The following is a 26402-nucleotide window of genomic DNA, read 5'->3' on the forward strand; positions in this document are numbered from 1 at the left end:
CAGACGACTATATCCAAATATGCAGATTGTGTAATGAAAATCCTAGGGGCGCCAGTCACCTAGACCCCAGTCTGAATAGTGCTCCTGGGGTTGAGCAGCACACATCTGCTCAACCCCACACAGCAGCCCTCCAGTAGGAAACTCATTTCTCCCTGATGCAAATACTTTTCTGCATCCCTAATAGCTAATGGCCATTTGTGGACCCTTGTTTGCCTGGACATTATAATCAAGGTCTCATGAATTAAAAATTAGTGAACCAGGCGTATGGTTTATCTTTATTGCCCCCTATTTTTATTATTCCCAGAACAGACTGACGTTGAAATCATAGAGTCATCGGGATACCTTGAGAGATTATAAATGGTGTTGTCCTCAGGAAATGGAAGTGGGTTGTAGAAAAGGAGAGTCATCAATGGGAGGCAAGACATCAGAGTTATCACATCCAAAAGACACTAAACACAGTCATATTTATTTGAAAACAACGTGGATTCCATATTAATAAATACTTTTAACAATGAATATCGAAAAACTACTGTGCTTGTTCTAAGAAAACAGTTTACTACAGAATCAGAGGAAAGGTAGTCTTTTGCCCGTAGGCCTTTGCTAAAACAATCTGGGACTAGGAATAGCCTCATGGATATTGCGTGAAATTGGGGGAGGGAAGAGAGTTGATACAATTAGGAAGAATTTTCTACTCTCCTTTCTTCACTGGGGCCTTAGATTTAAAAATCTGAAATTGGGAAATACACCTTTACACACATCCCAGTTTATCTCTCAGTTTTGGATTAGGATCACCAGTGAGCAGACATGAACAAAATTTGGAAACCGGTCCCTGATTTGAATCAAGGTCAGATCAGTCTGGTTGAAAGTGGGTCCATGAGGTCCAGAAGGAGTTGCTACAGCTTATGCTTAAAGCTCAGGCACAACCACAGTGTCACTCACCACAGAACTGAAAGCACCAAACCACGTTGACTGCCACCTCCACCAGCTCTGTCCCTTCAGTGCTAACTTTATATGAACCTATCACCCCGTCTGCCTGCCTGCGGTCCAGCCCCTGCACCCTGGAGCTGGGGTTGGAGGCACACATTACCAGGCAGCTGTCTCTGCACCCATGGAGAGAAACCATGAAGGAAACCCATATGGTGACTTTTTTTCCTGCAAACACTCAAATGAAACAATCTCAAAGATGTGGAGTTCCCCATCCTAATGGTAATAAATGATAGAGAAATGCTCCTGAAAGAAACAAAGGTAGGCCCTCTCAGATCAGCCTTAAGTGGGAGTGGAAAATGCCTGCTCTGAGCGGCTTTAAGGCATGGAAAAGACCTCGGCTACTCCAGGCCTCCCTGGATCTTTTTCGCAGAAGACATGATAACCTTCCAGGCTCTAGTGAGTGGACGAAAGCTTCACCCTGAAAGCCACCGCTGCACTGCTGGCTCTCAGGACGTTTCTGGGTAGAGGGAGGGAGGAAGAAAAGAGGTCTCCTTCGTTTTGATACATAATCTTGTGGCCAAGGGCAAGGGAAGGAAGTGGAAAAGAACAAACGTGGTTTGTGCCTAGTCGTTTTAGTACAGGTTGCAAGGATTATAAAGGGAAGAGCTGTTTCAGGTTCTGAAGGCCAAGACTTAGTCAAGAAGGGACAGCAGCTGGACGGCTGGGGGCGGGGGTGTTAGAATCATGGGGCTTTGGGGTTTTAAGCTAGGGAGGACCTCAAGGCTTTCACTTCATTTTCCAGAAGAGGAACCAGAGGGGGGGCCTGAGAGATTAAGCTGTGTGCCAACTCCACATAGCTTGGTATATCTGCTTGGGGGACACGAAGAGTAGCAGAGACTGCAGTGAGCCATTCGGTGGGGTGCAGGTGCACATCGCCTGCATGTGGTTAGTTACATTTAGAAGCCCCGCAGGTGAACAGTTCCCAGCCCTGGGCCCTTTCTTGTTGATGTGTCTCCAGAAGTGAATAGATCCTGGACCGAGCTTATCTGGGGGGTTCCCTCTGGAGGGTGGGGAGGAGCTGCAGGTGTGTCCTCACTTCCCAGTCCGGGAGGCCACCTGGATGGCTTTGATCCACTCGGTGCGCTCCTTGGGGGTGGCCGCTTGCAAGAAATAATGAACTTCATCGGCCGTGATGATCTCAAACAGGTTCTCTTCTTCACTTTTCTTGGCTGGTGAGAGAAAACAGGAATGACAGTGCCCATGAGCATCAGAGAGGCCACCTAGCTCACCCTCCTCTGCAAGGAAGGAAACCCCTGTTTCCTGAGTGTCCAAGGAAAATCAAATATGTGGTTTTCAAACTTACCATCATTGTATGATCATATATATTTATTGTATAACTATAGATAGTATTTATATGGACAGGTACATAGTATGATCGTGTGTGTGTGTGTGTGTGTATGTGTGTGTGTGTGTTTAAGAAATAAGTTGAAACACTCAAGGAGAAACATTTTCTTTTACAAACTACTCACTTTTGCATATGAGTAGTGAGTAACCTCTAATAGTGTCTAATGAATATTTCCTCTGCTCAGAATATAAATCAAGGGCTGACCCTGATACCTTTTTAAATTTATAAATAAATAAGTAAGTAAGTAAGTAAATAGATAGCCAGGCCTACCGCCAGTACCACCAGACTAGCCTGAACTTGATTTTGTCAAGGGCTAAGTTAGAGTCTCTGCTGAAAGTTTGGAGGCAGTAAACTGGCCAATACTGTGACAAGGCTTAAAGTCTCCACCTCAAATTAAAAAGCAAGATGCTCCCTACCCCAAAACTAAAGCAGAATTCTATGCGGTGAAGGGAGTAAGCAGGGGTAGTGGAAAAAAATATCTAGGCTTATGCAACTATAGTGTTTTTCTGTCTATCTCTATAACATTATAAACCCAAAACAACCAGATAAAATCAAGGTTTGGATGTCTAAACCACACCTCCACCGTGATACCACCCTCCCCACACCTGAGAAGTCGATCTACACCAGCATGCTTATTCCAGGCACCACATCATAGACTTGTGACCTGGGACCCAGAGGTCATCTGGTGCAAACCCCTCATTTCAGAGGAAGAACTAAGGCCCAGATTAGTGAGGTGATTCACCCAAGGCCGTGCCGCTACCCGACTAGCACAGACCTAACGATAACCCAGGTACACCTTCCACACACTACAAATGTTCTTTGGGTTGTGAGAGATTTCCTGGTATGTAAAAGGCTCCCATTAAGGAATGTCGTGGCTCACTTACACCCATCAGGAGGTAACAAGTTACTCCACTTAAGCCGGCTCTAATGTGAAGAATTTTTCTCAGCATTGCTCAGAGATTTACCCAAAGCATCCACAAAATCTCTCCAACTCCCCAAGACCCACAGAGCCAGGGCAGAAGTTGGGAAAGAATAGCTCTTGGTCTCTCCCAGATTTTTAAACAGAAATTCATTCATGCTTATGCCTGATTAAACGAATGATTGATAATTGTTGGCTCAGGATGCCCATGAGTGGAAAGGGAAGCTAAGTAGATACACCGCTCTCAAACAAAAATTCATTCTTACCATCTGGGTTGCTCTCCACTGAGGTCACCACACAGCCTCGCAAATGAATTGCTCCCAGGGGATCTTCCCCCTAGAGGAGAGAGGAGTCCTTCGTTATGTTTCCAAAGTACAGGGTGTGGATATACCTTATTCTGTCAGAGCAAAGCCACACACTCATTCTGGTACAGATCAGGGCCCCCAAAATAGATAAGAGTGGAAGGAAATTAAAAGACACCCCTTCCAAGTCCCCCACCCACCACCTCACCCGGGGAGATGGGGTGAGGAGACACAAGTCAATCTTAGCTTCATATCTGGAGAAAGTGGGAGGGGAGGTGGAAAGGCTGAATCATCGTGTCCCACAAGAGAACTGCATGTTTCCGGAGCTCTTTGGCCTCATGCAACTAACACTCATGGGAGGGAACTGAAGAGGCTGGGGACCCAACCCAGATGGAGTTGTCTGTACATTCAGAGTTGGCTCATTTCATTGAGGAAAAGCCCCCTTCAATACTCAACAGTCTAAGCGCCTAGATTTAAACAATGCTTTCATCCAAGTTGGCCTGAAAGAGAAACTAACACTTGTTTGCATATTAAACAAAGTGTTGAACTGGTTGAATCCCTCTGAAAATATTAGATTAGAAAAAATAAAACAAATTCTGTTGAGTTGACTAATAAATAACAATTTAGTGATATTTTCTTCCCTGAGCTATGCCTCAAAGCCTAAGATCTCAAATCTTTGCAAATAAGAGGAGGTAGAAAATGGTAGAGACAGGTGGCAGAAAAACAAAAGTGGGAGGACGAAGAGGGGAAGGGGATATCAGCAGAGCGGAAATGGGAGTGGAAAGCCCCATGAGCAGATGCAGTGGAGGCTGCCAGTAGGATGGGCTCATTGGCCACAGAATCTCACCCCAGCTGGGTCATAGTAGTGCAGATATGCTGGGTCTTCTCTCAGAATGAACTTCCTCACTTTCCAGTTCTTCCTCCGATGCCCCTATATCCAGGAACAACATAAGAAAAGGGATGGTGAGTTCTTGGCATCGCTCTGTATATATAGCACCTGCAAAATAAATCTTGGCTGAATTGAAAAAAAAAAATGAAATACTAATTCTAGGAGAACCAGGCCCCAACTCAGATCTTTGTCAGAGAGTTAGCAAGGTGGCCCATGAACAATTTGGATATCATTAAACTATAGATTAGCCCTAGCCGGTTTGGCTCAGCAGATAGAGCGTCGGCCTGCGGACTCAAGGGTCCCAGGTTGGATTCCGGTCAAGGGCATGTACCTTGGCTGCCGGCACATCCCCAGTGGGGAGTGTGTAGGAGGCAGCTGATTCATGTTTCTCTCTCATCAATGTTCCTAACTCTCTATCCTTCTCCCTTCCTCTCTGTAAAAAATCAATAAAATATATTTTTTAAAAAAATAAACAAACTATAGATTAAATTATTGCTAAGATTGCCTTCCAACTTGATATTATACAAAACAGTACTCCGTATGTGCAATGTACTATGTTAGGTAATGTGGGGGCTATAAAGAGATTTAATTTAAGACATGTCCCTTCTCTTCATAGAGTTTATAGTCTATGTGGGAAAATAAAGTATCAAATAGTTGGTATAGATAATGGATTTGAAAAAAATTAAATGAGAGGTATGTAATTTGGGGTTTGGATGTCAAAGAAAGTCTTATAAAGACCTATTCCTATCCACATGGGTGAGAAAAGGGTAGGTAAGAAGACAATTGACAACAAAACAGCAGTAAGAGCAGTCAGACTAGAAGGCAGGGGTCATGAGGAACAGTCCAGTCAAAATTGGAAAAGTGGAAAGAGACTTGGTAAAAATTAAAGGTGGGGTTGTTGCTGAGTCAGAAGTAAAAAGATTATAATCACATTTTAGGAAGATTGATGTGGTGACAACATACAGAATGAACTAGCTGGTTAAATTAAAGATAAACCAGGGGCAAGATAATAAGGTAAAAAGAAAGTCATTAAGAAATGATTGCAGCCGAAACCGGTTTGGCTCACTGGATAGAGCGTCCGCCTGCGGACTGAAGGGTCCCGGGTTCGATTCCGGTCAAGGGCATGTACCTGGGTTTGCGGGCACATCCCCAGTAGGAGATGTGCAGGAGGCGGCTGATCGATGTTTCTCTCTCATCGATGTTTCTGACTCTCTATCTCTCTCCCTTCCTCTCTGTAAAAAATCAATAAAGTATATTTTTAAAAAATGATTGCAACAATTCAGGCATAAAATTATCAGGGACTAACATCAGATAGCAGCAAAAGAAATGGGAAGCGATAGCTGCTGTACCAGACATGATGAGAAAGAAGAATAGGACTTGGCCTTTTCCAATAGAATTACACACTGACACTGTTTGGACTGTGGGTTTTAAGGGCAGAATTTGTGTCTTGTTTGTCTTTGGTCCTCCAATGCATTTTATTAAAATGTCATGATAAAACTGATTGCATACTTTCCCACAGAAATTCAAATGACTTGAATAACTCAGAAGCCAAAAAATACTGTATTAGATGAAAAGATATGGAGTTTCTATCTTGCCAGTACAAAGAATGTTGTTCCCTAACACTCCACACATTGACAGGCACATCAATGAATTTCCCAACATTTTTTCATTGTGTGCATATAGAAAGCAATGAAACATTTACAATTTTAGCAAACAGTGCCATAATTCCAGGTCAGAGGAGTTTAAAGGGAGCTTTCAAGAATGGGTCTAAGTTATTTGGCCAATCATTTGGTCAAGGAGCTCATGTCAAAAGAGTCTTTTACTTGCATGAAGGTTGAAGCCAGGAACTCTGTGAACTCATATGGGAGAATACAGAATATTTCTATCTGATATTTCACATTCAGAATGGCTTTTGCAAAGCATCAACTTCTAAAGTTCTTCTTATGAATTTCTGCTCTTCGCCTTAATTGATGTTGCCCATAAAATGTGGACACTAAAGTTTCTGCCCACATCGTTTTATCCTGATCTGTGTATGTGCCATATCCTCCTATGAAATAACTGGGTGAATACCAACTTCTCATGAGTCAATGGAAGAGGAAGGTAACAGGAAGATGTGAAATCAGCCAACCCTGGCCACCACCATAATCCCTTTAAGCCCTCACTGGCATCACAATGTGACAAGTTGAAGAGTTTGATGTTCTGCCTGGACAGCTTTCATCTAATGAGCATTTCCTGAGGGATTTTAAGGAATGCATGGGTGCCTAGGGCTTCCAAGAATTGTTGCTGATCTGTCAAAGTAATCTACTTACATTTTATTTAATTCATCCTACAAATGTTTTTTGCCTATTATAGACCAAGAAGGATGCTGAATTCTGCAGCAGATACGAGAAAAGCATACACGTATAACACATTGTCCTTCCTCATCAAAGAATCTACATTGGTTGAGAAACCAGACATTTTATCCATTGTCACAACAGAATGAATTATATTTAAAAAGATTATATCGAATATAATCCAATCTCATTGGTCCTAGAATTTGTTACATTCCCCCAAGTAGAATTATTTCCTCTAGGATGGGAGAAGTGGGGAGGAAAGATGGGGAGGAAGGGGCAAACTCCAATTGGACACTGCTTCTTCACCATTTAAGGTGTGGAGCGCAGGTGTCCTTTTTCAAGATCAGCATTCTATGCAGGTTAATGGTCGCTAACTCCTAGCAGTAGACACAGGGTGGGTTAGTTTTTGTGCCACTTAACAAGGACATTTAAAAAATTCCCTCCGATGACTCTGATATAAACCACTGAACTAAGAGGAAGGAAACATTAAAGGGGGCTGTCAATTCAAATAGAAGAGGTTTTTGTTCTTTTCCCCACCGGCCTCCCAAAAAAGAGAGGAAAGAATATTGTAAAAGAACAAAATTTCTGAGTGCACATAGATTTCTGTTTTGTTTATGTTTAAAGGAGGTTTATAAGGATGGCTATTTAAATAGTAGTGTTCTGATAATAGGATAAATTAGCTTTTAGGTAAAAGGCTAGATCTGTGGTTTTCAGCCTGGCCACACACCAATGGGAGCTATAAAATCCAGAGACTCTAATCTAATTGGCCTGGCATGCAATTTTAACAGGTCCCTGGAGGAGTAGAGTGTGCATCAACAGGGCTAGCTAAGGCTAAACGGTAGCTAGCAAAGGCCGAGTAAAGGCAGGCGAAGGAAAACATGGAAGCACGCCTACTCTGGTCCCCACTGTCTTCAACAGGCACTCAAGCACCCGTTACCCTCAGCCAGATTTTGACCCTCCAGGGCTTGCATTGGGGTACTTATGCAGTCCAGCTCAGACTTCGTTCAGCCCTTTTCAACCCTCACATTCAGTTTTCTCAGGGCTCCTCTCTAGACTAGGGCTTCTCAGGTCAACTAATTCAAGAACAGTCATTAATGGCCGATAACAATACAGAATTCTACAAGGAATCAACAACGTAAGAAAATAATGAGATTCCCTCCTAAGGAACTCTTGTCTTAACGGCCACCTCCCAGCACCTGTAATCAAAGAGCCAGGATTAAACTAAAGAGGAAGCCAGCAATGGGCAAACTGTCCGTCTCCCCTATATAAGGCTGGCCTTGCTCCTGTGATTTTCCTTTAATCTAGTCACTGGTCACCCTGTCATAAAAGTCATTACAAGACTCTGTGAAATCTTTCTAAATCCTTGCTGTACTATTTCTTAGGACCCTGATGTTAAGGTAGTTTACCACACTAATGCCCCACTTCCCCTAGTGAAACTCGGAATCCACGTCTATACCTAATTTCAGCTAGCCCAAATCCCTTCTTTCTAAAAGTAAATATATACTCAACATTGGTTCTCCCTTCTTTGCCCTGAAAGTTCAGGGGTCCATTACGAGGTAAGTCAAATCTCCGTCCCACAGGGCCTATAGACAGTGCACAAAAATCTCCTACAGCAACCAGATTCTCCCTGTTACATGCTGAGCAGTGCCTGTAAGACAGCTCACAACACAACCAGAAGGGCAAAACCTTGGCTTCATCAAGCAGCTTTTGCTTCTGTGACACCATGTGCTAGTACCAGTTGATTTCATCCTGATATTCCCATGTCTTCCTGTTGCTTCTGCCTCTACCAGGTGCTGGCCCTGGCTTTCTCGCTCGCCCCAGCCCTTAAACTCTCGGCATCTCATGCCTTGGCAGCTGGTAACTAACTACAGCTCTTCAGCTCACCTAGCCCTTGCCTCCTAGTCTAATGCTAGCCTATACCTGTGGACACTTGAGAACTGCACATGACTTCCCCCCAGGACTGAGTCCATGCCCTCTCACTGGATTTGACCTTCGTCTGCTGCTTCTGCAGAGTTGGCCTCAGGCATGCCCTGGATTTGGTTTCACTATGTCCTACCCACAGGCTGGAATGGCACTTACTTGCTCTCAAGCATATATGATGTTCCTCCTCTGGGTGTGGCTTATTCCTGTTTCCTGGTTACTTTGGGGGCAAGCGGAGGGGGAGGGATAAGCAAATGGAAGTATTTTTATTATGAAATATCTGTCTTTTCCATGCCATCTCTTAGGCAACTGATTTCTTCCAGCTAATTAAAAGATCAATAATTTTTTTGAAACATCTTTTTCCCATGATATTGATAAAAGAGTTTCCTTTTTTTGAAGTGCATCTTCTGCCCTGCCTGCCTCAGTCCTCCTGTCCTAATGCCACTTTGATCATTTACCAAGCTATTTGTCCATCTCAGTCTGCTGGTTTCATTTACTGATAGTCATATCAGCCAAAGGAAATATCATTTGGTGGTTTAGAAATGAAAAGAACCTGAGAAGAGGGAAAGGCTAAAAGGGAACAGTAGTGGCCACTCACCTGCTTCAGTAAACATCCTTGCTTGATAATGACCCCTCTGAATTCTTCTTTCAGAATTATATCATCATCACTGGAATTCTCTTCACAGAAGAACCCACTGTCTGGCTATTGGGAAAGGAAATAGCAAGTTTATTTTACCAGTCTTAGGCATATTGCTATGTGTACCATCTTTACACACACACACACACACACACACACACACACACACACACACCCTGCACCACTTCCAGCCACTGGCGTAGGCTCCTTCTTCTCCCCCAGTGGCTCATATCCCAACTTGAACTTTGAAGGCTGTCCTTGGATCTCAGAGGAAAGGGGGTGGGGGTAATCAACCAAAGACCTTGTATGCATATATGCATAACCCATGGACACAGACAATCGAGTGGTCAAGGCCTGGGGCAGAGGGGGTGGGCTGGAAGGGGTCAATGAGGGAAAAATGGGGACATATGTAACACTTTCAACAATAAAGATTTATTTTTTAAATATTATAAATAAATAAAATAAACAATGAAAAAATAAAGGCTGCCCTTGGTTATCTCATTTCCCCTCCCCCTTAATCTTGTTTCTAGAATCTAGATGCTCTTCCTCTCCTTCCACTCATGTGATCTTGCTGATATCCTTTCATTTTCTTGGGTTCCCCATGCTACACATATTTTAAGCCTAGCTCAGCACCTTTCTTCCTTCAAAGCCTTCCTTCTCTTCGGACCTCAAAGCCACATCCTAAAACGTAGAGTTGGCTACTTTATAAGACATTGCACAACAAGACCTCCACTATGATCTCTGCCACTCTGCCCTCTTCTGCTTTGAGAAGAACAAGAGCAGGTGCCCAGCCTCAACCCCTGAGGTCAGCAGTGAGCTGGGTTTTGCTCAGCTATAAGCAAGCAATGAATCATACAGGGAAAGAGGAGCCACTTTTTAAGACCTTCAATGGGGAGGACTTAAGAAGCTCTAGCCCAATACCCTGGACTCAGTAACACATTAAACAGGAAATAAGCCTGGCCTGGACCTTGTGGCTGGATATTTTTAGAATCCCACATTTAAATGGCTATAAGCAGCCAAATCAGAGGTCTTAAAAATATGTATGCTGACAGCGGAACTTCCCCCAAAGTGAAATGAAACTCTCTCTGGGATATTCACATCATTTTTGTAAAAGGCTCTTAAGTAGCTTCCTAACTTCTGTGCTCTGACCCCAAATAGAAACAAAACTGCCAAAACTCCCCTGGAAATTCACTGTTGCAGGATTTCTCACGTGGCCCAGGTTTAGGTCCACATTGTGTAATATCCCGTGTTTCCCCATCTGTGGTGACACAGATGATTGGGGGAGGGAGTGCCAATGCATACATTTTGCATTAAATTGAATATTTGAATGTATATTTGAGAAAATATACAATCAGCATAATGTGATTTTATGGATCTCCTCTAGAAAGGCAGCTCCATGCAGGCTGCAATTTTTTTTTTTTTTTATTGCTCTATCCTCTTCGTTTTTATAAATGAATTATTGCTTAGAATAAGAATAGATGTGAAGCTTTAAAAGTCATTTTAAAGCAAACTACTCAAGTAAACAATATTTTCCTTTGAACTGGCTCGCTTGGATGTGGCAGGCATTGAGCTGGGGGACAGCTGTCAAGGCAAGAACAGCTAACAACTCTGGGGAGAGGGCTGGGCCTCTCTTTCACGCATGTGGGTGGCCCAGCCTCGAATCTGCCCAGAGCAGTCTCCATGACAGGAAGAGTAGCTAAGCAGCTTCTCTCACTTACAAAGTAGTAGAAGGCATCAGGGTTGTCCAGGAAAGGGTTTTCAGCAGTCCCATCCACGGCGTTCTTGGACAGGTCTCCGGCAGGCTGCAGGTACCCTTCGTTGAGCAGTGAGGAGGCGATCATGAGGCCTTCCTGGCGATTCCGAACAGACTTGTTGGAGAGCAGCCAGTCAATGACACAGTTACCTGGATGGAGCCATCAGAGGGAAGGTTAACTCTCCTAATCAAAGAACAAACCACTGACCATCGCCCCTGGAAAGCCCCAGAGCACCCGCGTGTCTGACTTGTTTCATCTTCCCTGTTATTCCAGGAAGGAAAAACGAAATCAGTGGGATAGCTGCCCGGAAACAAACGGAACTATGTAAAGGGTTTTGTTTTGTTTCTCTTTCCTTAAAAATCTGTAAGTTCTTTAAGAAGCAATGCATCATTAAAGAAATAGTTCTTTACCCACTTGCACTTAAGTCTTATATATCTTGATTCCTGTCTATTCTTTTATTCAGCTCTGTGTCTATTTTAACATAATACCATTTGGGGGGAGAAAAAAATGACTCTTTGATTGATATAGCTGGCATTTCCAAAACAATATCTTGGGCAACAAAGTTCTTTTCTACCCTTCATTTTATGTCCATGCTGGAGAAGTTCAATTCTCATGTTCACCAGTCATCCTCCTATGACCCCGTCTACCCAGCCTGCTACACACGCCCCTCCCCACACATACGGCTGAGCGGGAACTCCATATTGCCTTCCCCAGCTGCCCCATTTCAGACTCGCAAGGCCTTTTACCTGTGAAGCAGTGATTAAAAATCTTCTTGTCCTTCTCTAGGTTCAGCTCTTTTATTCCTTTCTCCGTGTCTTTCATGGACAAATACAGAGCCCTGCACAGAGATGAAAACAGATGGATGAGTGGGGAGCATTTCAGAATGGCAAGTCCTCGCAGGGACCTTGAGGAGCTGGCCAAGAACACAAGCTTCTCCCCTCCCAGGTGGCCCCTGTGCCTAACCTCCCCACCAGAACACAAGTAGCTAAAGGGCAGAGTTGATATTTGCATAATTCTGTGTCCGGCATGGCATTCAACAGAATGCAGTAGGGAGATAATTATTAGTTCTTAAATTCATTGAGCTCTTTGTTGATTTAAGTCCCAGTGCCTGAGAGAGAAAGTTAAGTGGCATGGATTAAGGTTCTCAGGGCCAGTTTTCCACTCTAATCTTCAAGGTCCCTTGATTTTCACATCCCAATCCTTCAAGTGTCATTAAGAGACCATCTAGACTAGACATTGCCTCCAAGAAAGCAAATGTTTTAGCTAAGCTTATCTCCTATTCTATTATGAGACAATAGTGAGAAGCAAAATAGTGAGAAGTTCTCATTTTTGTCCTTGAAGTAATAAACTCAAGATGGCCTTATAAGAGAAACTGCCAACAAGTACTCAGAAAGCCCCTTTCATGTATCATGTGGTTCCATATAGCGCAAACACCATTCCCACTTAGCTCTGACAGCCATGGCCAGAAATGTGGTCACCTGATGCCCCCAGCCAGCAGCTGCGCTAGACCAGGTGCCTGCTCTTGGGTCTTTACCCAAAAGCTCTGCTGGTGAGAGAAGATTCTAAGTCTCCCCAAGCTCATTGTACAAACTTAAACCCCTGTGACATGCCAAGTCCTGTGTTAGGCTGCTGAAAGGGTTCGTCTTTGGTCCCTCTCAGGGACAACCACATTGTGTAAACAGAACCCTTCTTGAACATTTTTAGCAGCCAATATGGAATACTTTCTGACTGGGCTCCTATTTCAGGTTATACTCAACATAGATGCAAAACTATCAGGAAGCAATGATTCTTCTAGAAAAAAAAAAAAGCTCATGTGATAGAAGGAGATATGAAACATGCAGAAAGGAAGGAGTCCTGTTCCTGTCACGGGCTTAATTTTCCTGTGAGCTTCTAACAATCTTTAGTCAACAACTAGCACCTGCAATTCCAAGCCAGCCCACGTCATAGGACGTTAAACCAGGCCAGGGTTTCTTCCCAGGATGGGTGTTCACCTTGACTGGTCCTTGTGACAGTGTGAATATATGCACTTGAACTCAAAACCTTGCATACATGGATGCAGACCCCCTGCCTTTTCCTCCCTACCCAGACATCCTGGAGCATTCTTTAAAGACTAGCTTATTATGGCTACTTCATAAATGCAATAGGTTCTATCTCTCTGTCTCTCTCTATCTCTTTGGATCTCTTTCTCCGCCAAGGTTTCTTCTCCAAGGTTTTCCAAAATGAGGGAATCTATATTCCAGTAGCTTCGTCTCCTCAGCTGCTAGGCCTTGGAGAAGCCATGATCACTCCTTCAGATCCAGGTAAACATCGTAGTACACCAAGAGCCAGTATCGGCCTGGAAGGGTGAATATAGCCTTCAGAGGTGACCAAAGCAGGCCCTGGAACATCTCCTCAAAGGGGAAAAAAGAAGGGGTAGAAGGAAGCAAACACAGAAAATCACCCTAAGTCAACGGTTTCTGGAAGTCGAATAGATCTCCTGGTGGATTTCCTCGCAAACTTCTGGCCTCCTTCAATGCACTTAATGGCCTTCTTGATGTCTCGAACCCAGCCATCTCTCTCTTCCAGGAAGGCTGCCTGGAAGAAGTGGTCCTGCTGTTTGGTTGTAGTGATCTTAAACACAAACTGAAAATAAAAATACATGCCATTAGGAATCACTCTTTTCAAGGGGCTGAGGTCCCTTATGAAGCACAGCAGTTGAGCCAACCCTGTCCTGGAAGTACTTGGCCAAGAGAGACCCAAATGCCCAGGGTGGTGGTGAGGGAACTAGTCCGGGGGGAACCAGTCATACTGTAGGCTGTGCACAGGCTCAAAGGTCAGTGTCTGACCAACCATTCATTGTGGCTATTAATGTCAACTCACCATCCTTTTGCCGAAGTCCTGACAGGGACTAGTCAGGGTGCTTCCTTTCAGAGGAATCATTCCTTTGGGGCTGTTGTCACTTTTCTTCTTATAGAATTCAATTCCATCTTCTAACAATACAACCCACATGGGTTTCCAGGTGTTGAACACACTCCCCTGTAATGACAACAAAAAGCCATGTAACAATATTTTCTAAAATTGTTCTATAGATGCGGTAGGACTTGGTCAATAGCCTACTGTTGACCAGTGTGGACTCAGGTGACCCACATTTGTGTGATCAGAGTGCTAGGCAAGCAGCCTTCAAGGGAGAAGGGACTGCCATTCTTCTGGAACTTTAAAAAAATATTTTTAAGATAAACTGTATGCATGTTCATAATCGGCCATAAGCCTCTCATGGGTCATTACCAAGGGAATACGGGATGGATCTCTACTCTTCTTCTTGTGCATTTCAGGCTGGCTTTCTGCTCCCACCCCTGCCCATTGTGCTCAGTTCAACTCAGGGATGGCAAATAGATTCTATCTCAAGTGCCAGCACAGACTGAATAGTAGCTGAAGCCCGAGGCCGGACTCATGGGGAAAGCGACATGATCAACAGCTGTGTTTCCCTCAGGTGTGGCGGCCATAAAGGTGGCGTGCGCTGCAGTTCCTTCCATCCTGTGGTCTAAGATTTTATCTGAATGTGAATGTCAAGAAGAAACTCAGACAGCAGCCTTGCGTTCAGGATGGCTAAGTTGTATGAAAATCCCTTGAAAAATGGTCTGTGATGCCAGACTGTTGCCATCCATACTTTTAGGAAGATCTTTATTGGAAAAGTTTTCAGTCTGGACTAATGTCAACTGCCCCTGTAGCAGTACATTAACTGTTCTGACTAAATCAAAGAAGTCTCTCTTTTTTGTCCATATTTTGGGAGAGTTTGGGAAAATAAGGTTCTTTGCCTCTCACCATTGGACCCATGAGGTCACCCTGTCATGACTTCCACAAAATAGAATTATCATCCAGCTCCCAGAAGACCTTGCGGCTTATCTTAACATGCAAAGAGCCTCTATATTAAGGTCAGTTGCCCAAAAGGAAGTCTATTTATGCAAAAAGGTTAAGTACTTGTGGGACTATCATTTTGTATCATTTTGCTTGTCCAAGTGTTTCCTTTATTTTAGTTACTAAAAGAACTTTTAAAATTAGAACCCACTATCTCTTTTTCGCACAGGCAGAATGACTATCCATACTAACACTAGACTGTTTTCCTTTCTTTAAAAATGGGGAAGGTCAGATACTGCAAACACAGGAAATAATTTCAGTTAAATGTCTTTCTGCTTTACATCTATCTGAGAGAAACTTATATCCAGAATATAAAGGGTTCCTGCAAATCAATAAGAAAAATAAAATCTATTTTTTAAATGGGAAAACAACTGCAAGAGGCATTTCACTAAAGAGGTTATCCAGCCCAGCTCAGTGGTTGAGTGTCAGCCTATGAACCAGGAGGTCATGGTTCAATTCCCAGGCAGGGCACATGCTTGGGTTGCAGGCTTGATCCCTAGTAGGGGGCATGCAGGAGGCAGCCGATCAATGATTCTCTTTCATCATTGATGTTTTTTATCTCTCTTTCTCTCCCCTGCCCCTTCATCTCTGAAATCAATATATATATATATTTTAAAGAGGTTATCAAAAAAGTATCTGAAATGATGTTTGGCATCATTATTCACTAGGAAAATGCAGATTAAAAGCACAGTGAGATACCTCTACACATCATTAGAATATCTAACATTTACAAAAATTAAGAAGAGCAAGACTTGGCAAGGATGGTAACTGGAATCCCAATATGTGGTGGGCAGGAGTGCAAGATGGCACATCAAACTGGAAAATGTCCTAATTCTTAGGAGATATATGTTGAATTACTGAGGAGTGAGGTAGCATGATGTCCGCAGCTTATTCTCATGAAAATTGTGTGTATATTTATATAGAAATACAGAGATATGAGAGATAAAGCAAGTGCGAACATGTGTTAACAATTGATAGATCAAGGTAAATAGTATACAGGTAGTTGTACTCATTTTCTCATTACTCTGTGGGTTTGAAATTTTTCAAAATAATTGGGGAAAATTAATAAATAAATGAACACAAGACACTATATAGAGTAAAATCTAGGTTATACTTTCAGGGAAACATAGAAACAGGTGTATAAAATAATGAAAATAATAAAAGCGATACTCACAGAGCTAGGAGCAAAAAGTTGGACTAAATAACGCTGAATACCTTTCATGTCTAAAATTGTATATTCTACCTCAGGCCCCTCAGAGATGAATAACTGCCACAATCACTCAGCAGTTTTGACCTTAGTATTGGGATAAATTGGGAGAGGTCAGCCAGCACTGCATTCCTCCTGTAGGCAATTAAAGTAAAGCTACTCCTAATTCAAATGTAGCCTCAGGGGTCTGTCAGTTCTCAGAGCAGGATGTGTCATTTGGGATTCAGGGCCATTATGCACACTGAGAAGGCTGATCCTCTGTAAAACAAGGGAAATGAGACCAGCCTCTTAGAGTGGAAAGTTTCTTCCAGGCTTGGTAGGAGTTAGCTGGGTTAGGATGATGGAATGGCAGGTGATCTCTCTTCTCCTAGCCATTGCTATGGCCACCAGCTTCTCACTGCAGTAAACTGAAAGCACCTCCTCCCCACCACTGTACTGACCCCTTCCTGTCCCCACCCCCTTGGCACTCACCCAAGAGCAAACCGGGCAGAGTGACCCTGAAATGCCCAAGGCACATTACACCTGACCAGTGCATGTGGAACTGGAACTAGAACCCAGGGCTCTTGATCCCCAATTTTATGTTCTTTCTACTTCCCCTCAGATGCCATCTTTATTTTGGTTCCTATGTACCTTTGAGTAATTCTGGAACCTAAATCAATTTTTTCAGGCCACTTAGCTAGCTATACATAAAATCATGGTTATAATTTTATATAATATGTTATATATATACATATATATATCATATGTCTGAAGTATTGAGGGGTGAGGTATTATTTGTATTTTTCTGTAATGCCTTTTGTCATTATAGAAGAAAACCTCTACAATGTACAATGGATGGGTTTTAGATGCTGAATTAGGTTTATTAATGTTTCCCAGGGAACAGCTGTTGATCATCATGGGACTGGTATAATTTAGTGCACAAGAGTCTGACATTGCATAATGCCAAAAGAAGAAATCTCAAAGGATGAGATATTTGACTGTATACTTTTAAAAAATGAACTTCTGTGCATTAAAAAAACACAGCAAAATAAAATGTGGACATTTGTAATATGCCATATAATTAAAAGTTAACATGTTTTTAAGAACTTTTTAGAATCATCAAAAATGTATAGAAACACTCCTTAAATGGGCAAGCAATATAAATAGGCCATTCTCAAGAGAAGAAATACTCAGGCTCAATAGACATAAAAATGTACTGCTTCAATAGTACTCAAAGAGACAAAAATTAAATAAGATATAATTCTGTCCATTGATAAGATTTTTTAAAAGATTTATAAAATATATTGGTGAAGATTTGGGGAACTGGGCATGAAAAGACAAAAAGGAGCCTTATGAGCAGCAGTTTGATGTGCACTATTTTTTAAAAAACCTAAAGTGCCCTGGCTGGTTTGGCTCAGTGGATAGAGTGTCGGCCTGCGGACTGAAGGATCCCGGGTTCAATTACAGCCAAGGGCACATGCCCAGGTCACAGGCTCGATCCCCAGTGTGGGGTGTGCAGAAGACAGCTGATCAATAATTCTCCCTCATCATTGATGTTTCTATCTCTCTTTCCCTCCCCTTTCCTCTCTAAAATCAATTATATATATCCTAGAGGCCCGGTGCACAAAAATTTGTGCACTGGGGGGGGGGGCAGGAGAGCGGGGAGGGGGGGCCCTCAGCCCAGCCTGTGCCCTCTCGCAGCCTGGGACCCCTCGGGAGATAACGACCTGCTGGCTTAGGCCTGCTCCCAGGTGGCAGAGGGCAGGCCCAATCCCTAGGTGCAGCCCCTGGTCGGGATCAGAGCAGGGCCAATTGGGGAGTTGGGGCGCCACCCCCTGTCATGCACAGAGAAGGGCGGATTGGGAGGTTGCGATGCCACCCTCAGTCACGTTCAGGGTAGGGCCGATTTGGGGGTTGGGGCACCGCCCCCTGTCACACTCAAGGCAGGATCGATGGGGAGGTTGCGGCGCCACCCCCTTTCATGCACAGAGCAGGGCCATTAAGGGTGTTTGGGCGCTGCCCCCTGTCACACTGATCCTGGTGCCAGGAGGCCTCTCGGCTCCGCTGATCCCGGTGCTGGAGGCATATTACCCTTTTACTATATAGCATAGAGGCCTGGTGCACGGGTGGGGGCCGGCTGGTTTGCCCTGAAGGGTGTCCTGGATCAGGGTGGGGGTCCCCACTGGGGTGCCTGGCCAGCCTGGGTGAGGGGCTGATGGCTGTTTGCAGCTGGTCACACACCCTTCAGGGTGGGGGTCCCCACTGGGGTGCCTGGCCAGTCTGGGTGAGGGGCTGAGGGCTGTTTTCAGGCTGGTGGGTGACTGAAGCTCCCAACTGCTCCTTTTTTTCTTTTTTTTATTCTGGGCCAGCTTTAGCTCTGGCTCCAGCTCTGAGGCCTCTGCTGCTGAAAGCAGGTATCTGGTTTGTTTGGGTTCAATAATCGAAACACTGTATCAACTCCAGCTCTGAGATCCAGGGCCAGCTGAAAGCAGGTTTCTGGGGTTTTGTTTAGCTTCTATATTTGTAACAATGTATCAAACTGCAAGCTCAGAGGCCAGCAAGGCTGGCAGGGAACGTTGGATTCCTCTGTCACTGAAGCAAGCAAGCCTCATGTTAGCTTCAAGCTGCCTGGCTGCCGGCTGCCATCTTGGCTGGCAGTTAATTTGCATATCGCCCTGATTAGCCAATGGGAAGGGTAGCGGACGTACGCCAATTACCATGTTTCTCTTTTGTTAGATAGGATGAAAGCCTAAAGTCATTGTAGGCCATATAGAAGCATAAGATCTAAAATGAGGACAGTAATGTTCTGACTTTAAGTGGCACATAACCACTAGGTGACCACGTCTCTAGAGCTGGGTGGTCCAGGCTCAAATCCCAGTTCTGCCACATTCTACCAATGGGATCTTGAGCAAGTTCTTATACCTCATTCTACATCTGGCAAATGGGGACAATGTTACTATGTATTTTTCAGCGTTTTGGGGAGATTAAATAAAACAATTCATGTGGATTGCCAATGGCATTATCTAGCACATAGTAAGCGCTCAATAAATAGTACCTATATCCTGTAACTCTGCTTATAAGGTGCACCTGGAGGACGACCTTGCGTTTAGAAAACCTCAAGGCTGCAGGTAAACCAGAGCCTGTTCAAAAGAGAGGGACAGGATGGCATCTCTTTGGGGAAATGGTTGAAGAAACTGGGTAGGTTTTAGCCCCAAAAGGAACAAGCAGAGCTGAGGAGGACTGTCTTCAAAGGTGTCAAACACTGTCACAGATCATGGAGGTTTCAGAAAAAACAGTTTACGCATAACTTAAGAGAGAAAGTTAAATTAGTGAGTTCTCTGACACAAGAGGCATTCAAGCATGCTTGGTAACAGAATAGCAAAAGAAATGCGGCCTCAGGTGGAAAATTCAGTTAAAAGTTACTTTAATACTTAATACTCCTTTCAACCCTCAGATTCTACACGTCTATTCCAAAAAAGGCTGTTGCCCTTACTATCCCTGTGGATACCCTCAATTTCAAGATATCCCTTTGGGTCTCTCCTGCAAGCCAAAAATAAGTAAAGTTCTAACACGTATTTAACATGATCACCGAAAAACGAATACCCCATTGGAAAAAATTTAATACATTATAAGTTACTGTAATATGGACCCCCAATTCTTTGGTTTCTATGATTTAGGCAAGTTTCTTCCTTTGAGACATGTTCATTCAACAAATAATGATAGAGCAACTCCTGTGCTTCAGACACTGGCCTGGGTGCTGGGGTGGAAAATGAGTAAGACAGTCTCTGCTCTTAAATGATTCACCATCTCACAGGGGGAGAGAGTGACCTTGAATGACACCTCCAATTCAATGGAAGGATGCAGAGTATGAGCAGCGTCACTGAAAAAAGCCACGACTCACTGCTGTGGGTTGGGGCAACCTTATTATGTTGTTTAGAACCCCTCCCCGGTCACTTCCCAGGGAGTGAGGACACCTCCTTTAACTTCTCCTTTCCCTCAAACTTCTCTTTTCATATGTTGACGTACAGCTGGAATTCAAAGGAAAATTACCTTATGCTCAAAACTACGTGTTCAACTAAAGCAGAACTGTGAGTCGGCATGACCTATTCTCCCACACTCATGGGCATGTTACTTCAAGTTGGTGTTGCATCAAATTACATCCTTATTTCTGCTGCATTGGAAATTGTATCTTCTGGTTTTCCAACCTGATCCATGAAATCACTTGTATAAAATCCCAGACAAATGGTTGTTTTGTGCCTATTTTAATTATCTGAAGGCAAGGAACCAATCTATTTCCTAATATGTTTTTTACATTAATCAAATCTTCCAGGTTGGATAATTTCTCAATAAAATCATACTGGGTAAGCAATAGAGAAATGGTACCAAGTGCTTAACAGCATGGGATTTCTGTCTTAGGAATTTGGGTTCAAATTTGAAGACGGTCCTCATAGACAAGTTACTTAATTTTTCCAAACATTAGTCTCCTCACCTGTAAAATAAAGGTAATATTGTACTACTTCCCACTGTTGTAAACATTAAGTGGAATATACTTAAAGGGCTTAGTACTGTGGCTAACTTGGAGCAGGTGCTCAAAAGTGGTTAGCATATAGGCAGATGGGATTACACAGTTTTGTAGGCAATTCTGTGAAATCATTCTGGCATAAGGTTATCCTGGGTACCAGCCATCACGACAGCCGTGCTTTGAAATCTAAATCACTGCAATCCAAGCCCAAGAGGGCTGCACGTAACACGATTAGGCACAGCTCTCTGCGACACTGAGGCCACACTGCTGGGTTCCAGTCCAGCTGTGCCACCTAATAGCTGTGTGACCTTGGGCAAGCCTCTTAGCTTCTCTGTGCCTTAGTTTTGTCATCTGTCAAGTAGGGCTAACACACCTCTCGCAGGGCCTTTTCTTTCCTGTCCAACCCGCTTGTCCTTGGGCACCCCAACTCCTGTGCTTTCTCCCAGCCCAAAAGACCACCCAAACCTCTAAGCTTACAAACTGGGATCAGTTCTGCTACATGAAGTGCCTGTGGAATTGATTGTCAAGCAATCAACAACAGTTTGCTCCATAAACTCCCAGGAATGAGGTTGGTTTGGGATGTGACACGGTAGAGTCCAATTCGTAACCTGCTCCTTTCTCTTTTTTAAAGCTATGCTTATGCACATGAGCAGAACCTGCTCCACATGCCCCACCCCACACATAAGGCTGAGCGGGACTCTAGATTGCTTTCCCCAGCTGCCCCATTTCAGACTCGCAAGGCCTTTTACCTGTGAAGCCTCCGTTTTCTCATCTGTAAGATGGGGATAAGGACACTATTGTATAGGATGGTTAGGATTGCATGAGATCTTGTTCATAGAACAACTGACTGCTACATGGTAGTGAAGGGAATCAAAGGTTTGCCACCCTGAAGCTGCCTTTTTGGGATATTGATTTTGAGATGGTTATTGAGAAATAAAAGGCTCAGAAAGAAACTCAAGCCCTCCCTCCTATCCTTTCCAAGAGGTTCAGCAAAACCTACTCCAGGAAGGGAACCTTAGGATACTGCCTTAACCAAATTCAAATTAAGTATGGTGAATAGGAGGGCCTCAGGCTGGTACCCCTTAGCTTAGATATCCAGTGTCCCACTGTTTCTGAGTTGCCTAGCACGAATTCGCCTGCCGTGTATACTGTGCTCTTCCTCGACTACCTGTGAATTGCCAATCTCACTTCTGAAATCTAAGACCAGTTCTCCCACTCCTTTTCTGCTTTGTCAAAAATGTCATATATACCCAATGTCAACTCACTATCTATGGAATTTTCATGCTTATGTGAATTCCCATGCACATGCATTAAAATTTGATTTTCTCCTGTTAATCTGTCTGTTGATTTGATTATTAGCAGTTGGAACTTAAAAGGTGAGAGGAAAAGTATTAATTATTTTTAGGCCCCATAGTAGCTTCTAAGTATTTTTGTGTTTGTTTGTTGTTGTTGTTGTTGTTGTTGTTGTTGTTTGTTTTTGTTTTTGTTTTTGTAGTGACAAGATTCTGAGGCAAGGAAATCCAGGTCTTATTTAGAATGAAAAAGCTACAAAATGACAGAATTATGTATTTTTCTTCCTTTACTTAACTATCATCTCTAGGAGGAAACCTGAATTGTGAAATGTGGGCAGTTTCCTTGCACAAAAGAAAAGCAGAAACATTCCATTGATTACCGATCCTAAGATTTCTGACTTGACAAAATCCTTGCACCAGAGTTTTCCTAGTGTTGTATTTTTTTTACCCCAAACGTATTTATCTCCAATAAAGTTATTTCATAAAAGAATAATAAGGAGAAAGATATTTTTATTACCACCTAGGAATCTGAAACTGCATGAGAAAAACAAACAAACAAATAAAATAAAAAAACACGTGCCTGGAGGGAGATTCATACATTATTGCCTGTCATGCCTTAATGTTAAAAACTATAGTCAAGGATTCGCACAGCCTTGCCAGAGAAAGATTTTCTTGGTCCTTGCTTCACTATTAACTTGGCAATCAAGCCAAGAACTAGTAAATATCTATATATATATAAAATTAACCCCCATATATGAGGTACCTGAATGAAACTTAACACCTAAAGAAGTTAAGAACTTCAGCACCTTCCCAGGAAATTCTGGCTTCAGGGGTAGTTCTGCAGCCAACAAGCGAATATTTCTGAAGCAAGCATTTCTTAAAAATGACAAATTAGGGAATCTTAATACATTACAACACAAAGTGTTCAAAAGGTCCCAGAGAAAAATGCAGAAATTACTGAAGATGTAAATATCAATATGAAATTTCACTATTTTTCTTTCTTGTTACATTTTCTAGATTGCCTTTTACAGGCCATGATCTGAAAAAATTAAAAACTATGTATTTATTAATTTAAGTCCATAACCCTAACTCTATCATTCCCATTTTCTACTGGGGCAAACTCACTTACTAAAGATTCAGTCTTCTTTTTTTGTAGAGTTTAAAATATGAAAATACACACTTAAAGCAGTTTTTATTACATGATGTTTAAATTATTTTTGAACAAAACAACTTTGCAGAAATGTTTCCATTTACCCGCTCATCTCAGGATACTAACTGAAGCAATCAGGAAAGAAGTAAGTCAACATTTATTATTTTTGGTTCTCAAAAAGAGTATTGGTGCCTATTGCAAAGAATCTACATACACCTTTGTGTACATAGGTGTGTCTTTTCCAAAGGATGTTTCAAAAGATGGCCAGCTAGAGAAAATATAAACTGAGCGTTTACGTAGTCTCCCTCATCCGCTCATACCCCTCACTACCATAGATGCATTACAAATCCTAGCTTAGATTAAGTTTACTCCGAGAAAATCCTGGTGTACTGACTGAGCTCAGGGCCACAAAATCAGAAACTCAGGTTTCAAAAGAGTGGGTTTCTGGCCCCAACTCTGTCACAGCCATGTGACCTTGGGCAGTCAGTCACCCAGCTTCCGGGTCTCAATTTCCCCTTCTGTTAATGAGGGAATGAAGCCAGATGATCTAGGGTCCCTTCCAGCTTTAAATAAAAGAGAATCAGGCATCAATGTGTCCTGTTTAACCTCCTTGTAAGTAGAACATTTTGGCTAAAATGTTAAACCAACAAACAACCTAGAAGAGTCACTGTAGGCATTCATCTGAAGGCCCGTATCGAATTCAGCTCATTTCTGACATGCTTAGCTCACTTGGGACAGTATGAGTGTACTATTTATATGTGTATTGCCCACAGGATGCTCATAAACCTTGAGTGTGAACTCAACATCCTGGAGAGTTTCACAGTGACATGGCATACGCTCACCAGCAGAAGAAAAACCAGCAGTACTAACAAAATTCAATTTCCTGATGCCACACCAGTGAGACTAAGCATTTCTGAGTGCCCTTGTGTCCTTATTTTCCAATCTTTAAAATGGTGCTCTACCTACCACTTGAATGGCACGTTGTATAAATTCACTAAGAATTGTGAATGATTTCAGGCCAATAAAAAAGATAGAGTTTTAATGTACCAATTCTAAGAAGAAAGCCCAAGTAATAAGCTACAACTAGAGTATTATTATATCAGCTCATCTTTAATCATTTTCTGTTCTCTCTCCTCAAAAAAAAAAAAATAATAAAAATTAAAAAGAGGGGAATTGGAATTTAAATAACAACTGAATAGTCTCTCCAAATAACCTCTACAGCAAAAGAGTTTGAGTCATAACAGGCATATGTGGCTCTTGAAAAGCATACTGATTTTGCTTAGACCTTTGCCTTCCAGACCCTGTAGCCTGGAGTTCTCAGTCCCACGAGTTCAACCTCCGCTGACACCTATGCTAGGTAAGTTCACCTTTAAGAACCAGAACGAAGTGGAACCTGTACTGGTTTCCTCCTGAACATTTACATGCTGCGATGTTCTCCTAGTTCAACCCAATAGGTTCAGCATTCAACATTTCTAAAACGAGTGCACAGGGAGTGCAAACTGGACTCTGATCCTCCCAACCCTCTCTCCATGACACCCGTGTAGGCGGCACTTCTGGCTTACCTTTTTCACCAGGTAGCCCTCCCTGATCCGCTTTGGTTCCATGTTGGTTGGACAAACAGACGGCTGGGTCCACTCTCAGACAAGTCCTCTCAGAAGCTCAGCCTCCTCTGAGAGCTGAGGCGCTTGTGGGCTGCTTTTCTATGGTGAGGTCCCTTTCACAATTTCCCGTTGGCAGGCGATCGCATGATCACATCCTCTTCCCCTCACTGGGGTGGAAGATCAGAATAAGGAACTGCAGAGAGAAACAACCCATTCTGTGCTAATGCTGGAGACTGTTAAACGTGCAGCTGTAAATTTGTATAACCATAAGGAAAACCATTCTCCTAAATAGAAGGAAAATGGTCAAAAGAAGAGGAAAAATGAACAAGAAAACCTTCTTAATAGAAATAGTCCTGGCTTTGAAATGATTCTTGAGATCCTAGAAATGCTTAATAAACATTCCAAGAAATTCACAACCAACAGGTTAGCATAACAAAGGTAGCTACTATTAAATGAATGTCCACTTCTATGCTAAGTACTCTACTGGCTATTTTTCAGCCATCCTCATTTATTGTGGTCCTTACAAGAAATCCATAGGGGGAAGTTTACTATTGTCTCCATCTGAGACACCAATAAACTCATGCTCAGAAAAGTAAGCAGTTGTCTCAAAGTGACAGAGCAGGTAAGAGGTAGAAGCAGAAAAGAAGGGAGAGATCTTACCAGGGTACTGCTGCCTCCCATCAGCCTGAGGACCATTTGACACACAGAGTGCTAACCCTACAGTAAGCTGGTAAGAAAGCAATCCGTACTCAAACATGTTTGAGAAATTGTACATTACAGTCTCAGCTTAGTGACTCGCCTTTAGATGAACAAATTCAAGTACTGCAGCAGACAGTCTTATTGTAGTGGTGTTTAATCTTGTGTTTCCCAAATTTATTTGACCACGGAATTCTTTTTGAGCAATGTCTATTAACATTCTTGTTATAGGTTGAATTGTATCTCCCCTCCAAAGAAGTCCTAACTCCCAGTACCTTAGAATGTGATTTTATTTGGAAATAGGATTTTAGGAGATGGAATTAGTTTAGCTAAAATGAGGTCATACTGGAGGAGGTGGGCCCTTAATCCAATATGACTAATGCTCTTCTTAGAAGAGGAGTGAAACACAGAGAGCAGACAGCCACATGACACAGAGGCAGTGATTGGAGTGATACATCTTTAAGCCCAGGAATGCCGAGGATTACCTGCAAGCACTAGAAGCTAGAAGAGTCTCCCCTAGAACAGTCATAGAGAACATGGCCCATCCAGCACCTGGATTTCAGACTTCTAACCCCCAGAACTGCAAGACAGTAAACTTCTGCTGGTTTAAGCTATGCAGTTGGTGGTACTCTGTTACAGAAGCCACAGGAAACAAGTAGAAATCTGTAAAACTAGTATTCTATGAAGCAAACTTTGAGAATGTTTATCTGGCCATGTGAAAATGGGCGGGTTCTTTAATCCCTCTGTGCCTCAGTTTTCTCATTTGTAAGATGGGGATGATAACATCTATTCAATGGGGTCATTCTGAAGTTTAAATAAGGTGATATTTGTAAATATTTAGAAAAGTGTCTGAGACATTTAGTAAGTGATTTCTCATTTTCAAAGAGTCTTCATTATCCTGGGGCTGATCCATGTTTTTAAATATATATTCTAGTATATTTTTTATTTCAGAGAGGAAGGAAGAGGGAGAGATAG

General features: G+C 42.8%; 1 protein-coding gene across 1 annotated transcript; it reads right to left on the reverse strand.

Moving 5' to 3' along the window:
- Positions 1-445: 445 nt before the first annotated feature.
- Positions 446-24841, reverse strand: PLEK (pleckstrin). The gene is made up of 9 exons (XM_059659590.1): positions 24693-24841; positions 13946-14101; positions 13527-13708; positions 11833-11924; positions 11051-11235; positions 9294-9398; positions 4401-4484; positions 3518-3587; positions 446-2156 (listed from the first exon to the last, which is right to left on the reverse strand). The coding sequence occupies exons 1-9, from the start codon at positions 24732-24734 to the stop codon at positions 2020-2022; spliced, it is 1053 nt and encodes a 350-aa protein (XP_059515573.1). The 5' UTR covers positions 24735-24841; the 3' UTR covers positions 446-2019.
- Positions 24842-26402: the final 1561 nt, after the last annotated feature.

The sequence above is a fragment of the Myotis daubentonii genome, chromosome 12 (genome assembly GCF_963259705.1).
Source record: "Myotis daubentonii chromosome 12, mMyoDau2.1, whole genome shotgun sequence".
NCBI lineage: Eukaryota > Metazoa > Chordata > Mammalia > Chiroptera > Vespertilionidae > Myotis > Myotis daubentonii.

Coding starts and splice junctions, on each gene's coding strand:
- PLEK (XM_059659590.1), bottom strand. CDS start 24,734: ATGGAACCAAAGCGGATCAGGGAGGGCTACCTGGTGAAAAAG. Junction 9,399..11,050: donor CTGATGCCTTCTACTACTTT/GTAAGTGAGAGA, acceptor CTTTCCCAATAG/CCAGACAGTGGGTTCTTCTG. Junction 4,485..9,293: donor AAGGATGTTTACTGAAGCAG/GTGAGTGGCCAC, acceptor TCCTGGATATAG/GGGCATCGGAGGAAGAACTG.